Raw genomic sequence first — 10,383 nt, forward strand, 5'->3', positions numbered from 1 at the left:
GCAGGAAGCAGCGGCCACTGCCAGGAAGGGGTGTAGCAATGCTGGCCTGTCCCCAGGCTCTTTCCTGCTGTGCACTGAGGTGGGGTGGGAAAGGTATAAAGCCACCTGCCTGGGGCCACAGGAACAGACTCGGAGGGACACAGAAGAGCGGCCATGGCCTCTTGGCAAGGAGGGAGGTAGGTCTCCCCCGGCCTGTGCTGGACAGACCTGGCACCAGGCCAGGCAGAGCCATGGGGACATTGCCGGGACAGAAGCAGGCTTGCAGGCAGTTATTGAAGACACAGACACCCAGAGGCCCTGTGAGCAGGCATAGGGGAGGTGCCTGGCAAGGCCCGAGGCCATGGTCACCTCCACTCCACTGCAGTAGGGAAGACCCAGAGCTCCAGGGCTGTGGTAGGACTTAGCCAGGCCTGACTACAGATGGACTCTTCACCTGGACCCTGCGTTCTCCTGGAGTACCTAGTGACGGCCACAACCCAAACCGGGACTGGACAGAAAGGAGGAGCCTAATCTGGAAGCTTCTGCCTTCCTGAGAATGACAGAGAAGGGTTGATGAAAGCCGGACATTGCGGCTGGGGCTTTGCAGGATGAGCAGAAGTCCACTGACTCTCCCTTCCAAACACATAATGAGGGAGCTAGGAATAGACCCAGGATACATACCAGATTAGAATTAACAAGGGAGCTGGGCTGGGAATAATTAATAACTGATCATCTGTTAGGGATAGGGGTGGGTTGGGAGTGTGTAGGGGTCAGACCCAGGAATTCAAGCAACTTAAGTGATGTAGAGGTGAGATTTGCTGTTGGACAAGGGCTGCTTCTGGAAGCAGAGGGGAGGCAGGAGGTGAGAATGAAAACAGTGTGGCTGAGGCTTTGCCGGATGAATAGGAGTTCACTAGCTCTGCCAATGAGCTCAACCTAGCTAAAGGACAAAAATAGACACAGGAAACAAACCGTGAGGCCTTTATCGTCTCAGTCTAGCATGGTGGCCACGGGGGATGAGGGGATATATTTTCACCATGGTTCCCTGACCGCAGCCCCCAGGACCTCAACACCCGCCTACCCAGAATCTTGCTCCTCCTGGCCCTCTTGGTGACTTCAGCCCAGGGCATTGCGTCCAGCCTCAAGGAATGCGTGGTACTGCCGTCGGCTGAGGGCACCACAGTCACGTGCCACGGTGCCACCGAGTTCCCGAGTCCCCTCCCAGCTGATACTGTCCATCTGTCTGTGGAATTCTCCAACTTGACGCAGCTGCCCGCCGCCGCCCTGCGAGCGTGTCGGCGCCTGCGGGAGCTGCACCTCTCCAGCAACCGCCTCCAGGCGCTGTCCCCGGGGCTGCTGGCGCCTGTGCCCGGTCTGCGCGTCCTGGACCTGACCCGCAACGAGCTTCGCCGCCTGCCCCTGGGGCTCTTTCTCACCTCGGTCGCCCTGCGCACCCTGGTCCTGCGGGACAACCGGCTGCGGGATGCGAGCGCGCGGTGGCTGTGGGGCCTGCGCGCCCTGGGCCACCTGGACCTGGCGGGGAACCAACTGCGCGCGCTGCCCGCTGGGTTCCTCACTGGCCTGCGCGCCCTGAGCACCCTGGACCTGGGCCACAACCTGCTGGAGACTCTGCCCGCCGGCCTCCTGCGGGGCCCCAGGCGGCTGCAGCGCCTGCACTTGGAAGGGAACCGGCTGCGGAGGCTGGGGGACGACCTGCTCGCGCCCCAGCCCTTTCTGCGCGTCCTGTTCCTGAGCGACAACCGGCTGGCCTTGGTGGCGGCCGGCGCCTTCCGGGGCCTCCGGCAACTGGACATGTTAGATCTGTCCAACAACTCTCTATCCAGTACGCCCCCCGGCCTGTTGGCGTCGCTGGGGAGGCCGGCCCGCGACATGCAGGACGGCTTCGACGTGTCTCACAACCCCTGGGTCTGCGACGAGGACCTGCGGGACCTGTGTCGCTGGCTGCACGCCAACAGACATAAGATGTTCTCGCAGAACGACACGCGCTGCGCCGGGCCCGAGGCCCTGAGGGGACGGCGGTTGCTGAATGTGCAGGAGCTGGGATCCCCGTAGGCTGGTGACTGGGGCGCGGGCTCCCCATTATCTCAGGGATTGAGGTTCCTTGACCCCCTCCGAGCTCTTCGTTGTCTGCACTCTCCCTCTGCCGCACCCCAGGCCACCCTGTCAGGGGTCACCAGTCACCAAAGCAGTTAGTAAAACCGGCTCAACGTTTCCTACCCTGTTGTTTTAGATTTATTTTATGCGCGTGCACCGCAGCGACCTTGTGGAGGTCAGAGGGCAATTTGCAGGAGCCATTTCCCTCCACCCACAGTGTGTCTGCTGGGGATTCTGACTCAGGTCTTCAGGCTTCCGTGGCAAGCACTTTACTGACTGAGGTTGCTCTCCAAACCCTTTTCACTGTGTAGCCCAGGCTTGACCAGAACTCGCTCTGTAGACCAGGCTGGCCTCGAACTCGGAGATCCCTGCCTTTGCCTCCTGGCGGGGGGGAGGGGGTGCCTCTGCTGGGATTAAAGGCGTGCGCCACCACAGCCCATCTTTTTTTCAAGACAGGGTCTCATGTTGCTCAGGCTGGCCTCAAACTTGTTATGTTAGGATGCTCTGAGCTCATGATTCTCCTGCTTCTGCCGCCTGGCGCAGGGGTGACAGTCCTGCAGAGATAGCTGGAGGGTGGGTTAAGTCTGGAGCCTCGGTTCGCTGATCTATAAAGTGGGGTCAGAGCTGACAGGATCAAACAGCAGAGACCGTAGAGTGGCGAAGGGCTCCAGCCAGGGTTCGAGTGCCAGCGACCACACGATGGCTCAGTCACCTGTCACTGAAGTCACAGGCGGCCGTCGCCCTCTCTGGCCTCCTCAGGACCCGGCGATGCACAATGAGAGACCGACATACAGACACCCGTACACATAAATGTAATGATGATGATGATGATGATAATAATAATAATAATAATAAGGAAGCAGGTCTGGGGAGCCTCAGTGAGCCCAGGCTATCCTGGGCTACAGAGTGAGACTCTGACTCAGAAAAACAAGCGTACATACGAAAGTCAAGAGTAAGAAAGACCTCGGTCATAGTCTGAGGTCAGATATGGTGACCGGACAGGGACACCAGCGTTCCTGGTAGCTATGGCCACGGGGGTGGGGGGTAGGAGGTGGGGATGGGACACACCCCGGCGCCTCATTGGCCTGCTCCCGGAGGCCCCGCCCAGAGCTGCTATAAGGGCGCGACGGACTGACTCGGGTGGGGGTTTCGGGGGAAACCAGCGGGGTCTGCTCTGTACCCAGGTGAGGGCGCACTAGGCACTGACCCCCACCCCCCGAACACCCGGACCTTGCCGGTGGGGGAGCCCGAGGGGGCGGGGCGCGCATGCGCGGAGCCACAGGCGTGGCAGGTGGCGGGACCCTTGGCCCAGTGGGCCCCGGCCCAGGACCCAGTTGGGCGGGGCCCAGGCGCAGAGGACAGTGGGACGGCCATGGTGGGGAGGCGCAGGGCGCAGGCAAGCCCTAATGTCAGCGTCCCTGTCACCCTGGATAGCTGAGGGTGACCTCGGAGCTCCACGTGCAGCCTGTGCCTCAATTTACCTGCCTGTCAAAGGCACCTGATTCTGCGGCCGCTGCCTCCACTCAGCAAGTGGAGTTGGTGTGTAGGTCTGGAAATGGACCAGAGAGGTGAAGGCTCCAGTTCAACGCCACACCGCAGGTAATGATGGAATCTGAACTCATCCACGTCTCCTCCGGGCCCACGCCCCGTCCCCCACAAAGCCATAGAGCTTTATTATATACTGTGCACGCCTTACTTATGCACCTCAGGACATCCTACAGGGCTAACTCTCAGGGGTCCTTTCTGTGTGTCCTGTCTTCCCAGGATGTCTGATGAGACAGTTCAGGAGGAGACGGACCAGCAGGTGAGGGGCTGGGAGAGGGGGAGTGCCTCTGAGGGGGGATTCAGGGCTGGGTCCCCTCACATCCCTTGTGGGAGGCGCTAGCAGTGAGACACCAGGTCCAGCTCTCTTCTCGTAGCTGGTGTCGCCCAAACTCAGGGTACACACCACCCACAATTACAACCTATGGGGAAACTGAGGCCCCAATGGTCAGGTTTCTGTCCTGGAGGTCATCACCCAGCGGATCCCAGGAGCACCGGGAGGTGCCCTGCTGCGCAGCACGGGGTGGGGGGGCAGCAACCTGCCTTCTGCCCCCTGGTGGGACCGGGCCCTGATGTCACTGGTTCCTGCAGAACGTGGTGAAGCGTGTAGTGGCCTTACCCCTCATCAGGGCCACGTGCACGGCCGTGTCCGGTGCTTACAATGCGGCCAAGGACAAGCACCCGCTGCTGGGATCAGCATGCCGCCTTGCTGAGCACTGCGTGTGCAGTGTGACCACCTGCGCCCTGGACCACGCACAGCCGCTGCTGGAGCACCTGCAGCCTCAGTGTGAGTCTGAGGAGTCGTGCCCCCCAGTTCCTACCTTGATCTCTCTTTACCAACCCAGAACCAGGTGTCCCTCCATGTACACCACCCCCCCCCTTTTTTTTTCATTTTTCTGACTCAGAGTTTTGCTCTGTGGCCCAGGTTGGCCTAGAATGCACAGCAATCCTCCTGCCTCAGCCTCCTGAGTAATGGGATGATAGGCATGTGCCACCACTCCCAGATGTTGCAAGGGCTGGAATCAAATCCACATGTAGTCAGTCTAGACTCCCTCTTGGGTCCCCAACTCTGTCTCCTCTGTTCGTTCCCACCTTCCTACACCTTCCTTGTCTCCAAAGGCTGGGTCACTGGCTCAGGGCGCTCACCTGACCAGGGGGACAAGAGTCCCTTGGCCGACTGTGTGACTGAAGAGGGTCCCCAACTCCTGTTGTTCCCAAGACTCTGAGCCCAGCTCGCTGAGTTACCCATCAGGGGACTAGAAGACAGGGCTCAATAGCTTGAACACCTCAGGTCCTCTTCCTTGCATCTGCCATGTCCCCCTAGCCAGGGCCCCTCCGTGACCACTCTTGTACCTGTGGGGTGGGGGGCAGGCACTTCTGCCACAGCCCTTTAGTCCTCCATGGCTCCCCTCTCTCTTCAGTGGCCACTGTGAACAATCTTGCCTGCAGGGGACTGGACAAACTGGAAGAGAAGCTACCGTTCCTGCAGCAACCGTCGGACACGGTACTAGAAATGACCAGGCCTAGGGGACCCTCCCCTGAGGGTCAAGAAGGGGAAGGGAGAGAGAGACCTTGGGGGAGCAGATGTATAGGAGGTACACCCACTTCAGGGCCACCTAACTGAGGTACAGAACTAGGAAGATCTCCGTTCCCAGGACTAGGTGGGGGTAAATGGAGCCGCAAGCCCACAGTGCCCAGAGTGACACCTTCCCCACAGGTGGTGAGCTCAGCCAAGGACGCAGTGGCCCACAGCGTCACAGGTGTGGTGGGCCTGGCCCAGCGGGGCCGGCGCTGGAGCGGGGAGCTGAGGCGTTCCATGAGCCAGGCCATGGACATGGTGCTGGGCAAGTCGGAGGAACTGGTGGACCACTTCCTGCCCATGACTGAGGAGGAGCTAGGTACTGACCGGAGAGGGCTGGGGCTTGCCCGAGGTTGCAACGCTCTGCACAGGGAAACCTGGAGCTCGAGCCCAGGTTGGATCGCTCCCTCCACTCTGCACCCAGAAAATCAGACACCTGGACACCCCAAGAACACACAGGGCTTTTGCATGTAGTGGCCCTGAAAACGGCTTTATCTGGCTTGCGGATGTATGGATTCATTTCATGTCGTCTGTTGCTGTTAAGACAGGGTTTCACTCTGTAGCCGAGGCTGGCCCTGAACTCATAGCCACCCTGCCTCTGCATTCCAAGTGCTGGAATGACAGGCATGCACCACTGGACCTGGCTGTTTGGTAGAAAACCTGGGTTCAAGTCTTGGGTCTGCCTCAGGACTGCTAAAGTACTTCAGCTTAAAAGTGTATGTGCGCTGGGTAGCGGTGGTGCACACTTTTAATCCCAGCACTCGGGAGGCAGAGGCAGGCGGATCTCTGAGTTCGAGGACAGCCTGGACTGCAGAGCGAGTTCCAGGACAGGCTCTAAAGTAAAACAGAGAAACCCTGTCTTGATAAACCAAAACCACAAAAAAACAAAAAATACACACACACACACACACAAAACAGTGTGTGCGCACGTGTGTGCAAGCAAGTGTGCCACGGCAGGCACAGGAGGTCAGAGGATACCTCCAGGAGTCCTTCCGCCATCACTGAGCCACCCCACTGACCTACCTCAGTTTCCTCGAATGTACAGTGCAGGTGCCAGGGCTGGGACACAAAGCCCAGCTCGGCTCCCATCCCCAGCACCCCATGAACCGCTGTGGCAGCACTCACCTGTCACCCCAGCTCTCAAGGTCAGCCTCGGCTACATAGTGAGTTGAAAGCTAGCCTGGGCTACATGTTTACTCTGTAGGGTTTGGGTAGTTAGAGGAGCAATGGTGACAGCTGGGGACCTGGGCGCTCTGGACGGTGGGTGAGCAGAGTCCCCGGTGTCCCCATCCCCAGCGGCCCTGGCAGCCGAGGCCGAGGGCCCAGAAGTGGGCTCTTTGGAGGAGCAGAGACGACAACAGGGCTACTTTGTGCGACTGGGATCCCTGTCAGCGCGCCTCCGCCATCTGGCCTATGAACACTCTCTGGGGAAACTGAAACAGAGCAAACACCGCACGCAGGACACGCTGGCCCAGCTGCAGGAGACTCTGGAGTTGGTGAGCAAGCAGGGATGGTAGTTCCCGCTGGGGTGGGGCGGGGTTCCTGCTGGCGGGGTGGGTGTGGGGGGGCTCCCAGGGATCTGAGTCTACTAGGCTCAGGAAGAGACCCCATCCTGACACATGACCCTAGGTCCCAAATCACACCTCAGCCTTCACCCCAAACTGTCTCCTGCATTTTCTGCCCCAACCCCCTCCTGTACCCCTCAAGGCTTATAGGGCCTCTGCCCCCAAAACTCTTGCCCAGTTCACTCACACGCTTCTTCACACACACACACACACACACACACACACACACACACACGCGCGCGCGCGCGCGTGCTCCTCATAGAGAACACACCAGAGGGCACCTGTGAGCACAGTCTTTGTCCTCCTGTTCCTGCCACCCCCTTCCCCACTCTGCCTCCTACAGCTTCACAGTAGGCTCCACCCTGCCCCAGGGCCCTTGACCTCCTGGGAATGCAACCCCAAAGTTTGTGCTTTTGCATTAATGTAGGAGCAGATGTTAGTCTCCCTCCTCTTCCTGCCTGAATAGTATTCCACAACACACATATCCATGTGGTCCTTACTTCCTGTGCTCCAGATTCTCCCCATTGCCAGTGCTGGGATGGGACGGGTACTTCACACAGGCTGGGAGGGAGGGTGCTCAGCACTGAGCCATGCCCACAGGGGCGGGTGGGGTGGTTTGGACATCAGGTAACTAAATGCTTATTGAGAAAGCTCACTGTGTACCTGGCCACAGTTGCGTGTTTCACCAGCCATGTGGGGCCACGGGATCTTGCGTTATCACCCCGCTTTCAAACCCCCGCTGTATGGTATCACCGGGGTGTGGTGGCTCAGGCCTTGTCATCCCAGCACTCAGGCAGTCCTGCAGCTGTTCCTGCAGTGAAGCTCTGGCCCTGTTAATATTGACTCCATGTCCTCCCATCGCCCCCTTCCCACCCTCCTACTTCCTGTCTCTGTGGGTGTGAGACTGGAGCATCCTCAGAACGGATATGTGCTGTGTGCCCCACCTTGTCCGCACTGAGCCCCATCTCAAGGACCACCCACAGTGGAGCAGTTATCTGCTCCCCTCTTCCTGGCTGCATACTGAATACTGATATCCCACACCGCGTGTCCATTCACCTTCGGCAGGAGAGGGAGGGAGACTATGCTGGGCAAAGCAGGGACCGCTGTGGACCGGGCTGTGACACTGGGCAGACAAGAGGAGCAGAGGGGGGAGGGACCTGCTGGCCAACAGAATGCAAGGCTCGCTGTGTTCGGACAGTGCCCACTAAGGGCTGCTGCAGGCTAGGGTGCGCCTACTTGCCCCAGCCCTCCAGCCTGACTCTGACGCCCGGTGTCCCTGTCCCACAGATCCACCATATGCAGAGTGGGGCGAGCCCCATCCCCACTCCCCATCCCCCAAAGGTGCAGGAGCTGTCGGGGGACTGGACTCCATGGCTGGAGAATGGGCGCAGACACAGCCAGGTGAGGGGCCACGGGAAGGTACCAGACAGAGACCCCACCTCAAGTGCTCTCAGGTTGGGTGTCCATGAGGGAAACGGAGGTAAAGCACATACTCTTGTATCCAATGAGGTAAAGTACGGTAGAGCTGCAGCCTCCATTGTTGTTCATAGGGGAAACTGAGGCAAGCACATTAGATCTCATGGGGAAGCTGAAGCAGGTCAAAGCTTCCATTAAGTCTGGTTCTCAGCCTTCCTAATGCAGCGACTGTTTGATACATGTTGTGGTGACCCCCACCCTAAAACTATTTCGCTGCTACATCATAGCTGTTAATAATCGCAATGTAAATATCTGATACAGGACCCCTGTGAAAGGGTCCTTCAACAGCCATGGGACTGCGACCTACGGGCTGAGAACCTTGCATTAGATGAATGCGAAAACTAAGGCGGGGCCCTTGCAGGTGGAGCTGGAGACGCTGGCCCTGTCTCGCAGCCTGACCCTGGAGCTTCAGAGCGCAGTGGACGCGCTGGCGGGTTGCGTGCGGGGCCTGCCACCTGGTGCCCGGGCCAAGGTGGCCGAGGTGCAGCGAAGCGTGGATGCCCTGCAGGCCGCCTTTGCCGATGCGCGCTGCTTGCGGGACGTGGCGCCCGCCGCTCTAGCCGAGGGTCGGGGCCGCGTGGCACGGGCGCACGCCTGCGTGGACGAGCTGCTGGACTTGGTCCTGCGAGCCGTGCCCCTGCCCTGGCTTGTGGGACCCTTTGCACCGGTCTTGGTGGAGCGGCCCGAGCCCCTGGCCGACCTGGCCGCCTGCGTGGACGAGGTGGTGGGCGGCCCCGACCCGCGCTGGGCGCACATGGACTGGCCGGCCCAGCAGAGGGCCTGGGAGGCCGAGCACGCAGACTCGCGGGAACAGGCCGAACCCCCGAGTGGCCCGCCCAGGCACAGACTGATGCCGGAGCTGGACTTCTGACCAACGAGGCCCCTGCTGCCCCCTGGTGGTTACGTGACCGCATTTACCCTGACGGGCAGTGGACTCAACGGAGGCCACTCTCCCTCTCTTGTGATCCTGTCCCCGCCTTCAAAGTTGGCACACAGCTATCACGCCAGCACTCGAGAAGCTAAGACAAAAGGATTGAGATTTGAGGCAAGCTTGAGCTGTCTCCTTAGCAAGACTGTTAGAAAAATGCAGCCCTGGCCTCCGAGGAACACGTGGTGTCCTGGGACATCAGTGTGTGTGTGTGTTGGGGGGTTGGGGGATGTGTCAAGAGGTCCATCCAGGCCTCCCGGGCCAGAGACGCACTTGCTTTGCTGTTCATGGTCCGGAATAAACATGTTTGGTGTGGTCTGAGGTGGGTCTTGTAACTCAGGTGCTGGGGTTTTTCAAGGTGTGACTTTTCGGGGGAATTTCCAGCCAGTGTTCAGAGTCAATGCATTTCTTAGGGGGCTGCATGGAGGAGCTTAGGTTAACTGTCACCCCCTCAGTACACCTAAGTGGAAGCCACTCATACTATAGTATAAATCAGTTTTTGGACCCTCTTGGCAGCAGGAGAGGAGAAGCCTCTCTTCCCCCTCCTCCTTGGACCTGGCAGACTACACTGGGGTAGGGTTGCGGGGAAACAGAAGCAAGGCGGAGGCTGAGATGGTCCCACAGGGCCCTCCTGGCTTCTCACCGCATTCTTGCCTGCCCCTCTCGCTCCCAGGTCAGGGCAGCCCCTGGCCTCCCTGAAACCCAGTCTGGAGCTCCCCAGTGCTCTCGGAACAGTACCCCCTCTCTGCCAGTGCCCATCTTGTCCAAAAGGAACAAGGGACCCCCCCCCCCCCCGTGCCCAAGGCCGCCTTCTCCAGGGAGCCTTGTGGATTGGGGGAGGGGCAGGCGCTAGCTGGAGACCCAAGAGGGAGCTGGCTGCAATGCCCCCACCCATGCCCTCAGGAGCAGTAGCTGGGGGCACCCACTTCTATTCCAGAACTGTCGCCCAACACAACCAAGCCTCCAAGGAAATGACCCTGGGGTGCCAGCCCCTCATCCCACCCCGCCTGGAACCCTTCCCCGCACTCAGTGCCAGAGTTAATCGCCTCATTGCTGAGGTCAGGATCCTTGTTCCTAGGGTACAAGTCTGGGCCAGGGCCCAGGGTGGGAGTGGTGGTCACTCTGCCCGCTTGGGAGACACGAAGTTGGGTTCTCACTCCCAGGGTGCCTCCTGCTCTACATTTTAGCCATGTCCCTTC

General features: G+C 59.7%; 3 protein-coding genes across 4 annotated transcripts in view; all 3 read left to right on the plus strand.

Moving 5' to 3' along the window:
* Positions 1-48: 48 nt before the first annotated feature.
* Positions 49-2,213, plus strand: Lrg1 (leucine rich alpha-2-glycoprotein 1). The gene is made up of 2 exons (XM_075942650.1): positions 49-176; positions 1,035-2,213. Exons 1-2 carry the CDS (start codon positions 154-156, stop codon positions 2,050-2,052), a joined length of 1,041 nt encoding a protein of 346 aa, XP_075798765.1. The 5' UTR covers positions 49-153; the 3' UTR covers positions 2,053-2,213.
* Positions 2,214-3,243: 1,030 nt separating this feature from the next.
* Positions 3,244-9,496, plus strand: Plin5 (perilipin 5). Of its 2 annotated transcripts, XM_075942665.1 has the most exons (9): positions 3,244-3,278; positions 3,529-3,693; positions 3,859-3,898; positions 4,228-4,423; positions 5,058-5,140; positions 5,354-5,534; positions 6,512-6,711; positions 8,068-8,181; positions 8,618-9,496. In XM_075942665.1, exons 2-9 carry the CDS (start codon positions 3,650-3,652, stop codon positions 9,125-9,127), a joined length of 1,368 nt encoding a protein of 455 aa, XP_075798780.1. In that variant the 5' UTR covers positions 3,244-3,278; positions 3,529-3,649; the 3' UTR covers positions 9,128-9,496. The 2 variants fall into 2 exon arrangements, with proteins under 2 accessions (XP_075798780.1, XP_075798779.1); XM_075942664.1 differs by lacking the exon at positions 3,244-3,278 and having other exon boundaries at positions 3,438-3,693.
* The window catches only part of Ubxn6 (UBX domain protein 6), a 43,930-nt gene continuing 37,751 nt past the window's right edge, over positions 4,205-10,383 (plus strand). Inside the window, exon 1 of the mRNA XM_075942666.1 lies at positions 4,205-4,208. The gene's annotated coding sequence lies outside the window, so the exon portion shown is untranslated. The remainder of the gene's footprint in view (positions 4,209-10,383) is intronic.

The sequence above is a fragment of the Microtus pennsylvanicus genome, chromosome 12 (genome assembly GCF_037038515.1).
Source record: "Microtus pennsylvanicus isolate mMicPen1 chromosome 12, mMicPen1.hap1, whole genome shotgun sequence".
Lineage (NCBI taxonomy): Eukaryota > Metazoa > Chordata > Mammalia > Rodentia > Cricetidae > Microtus > Microtus pennsylvanicus.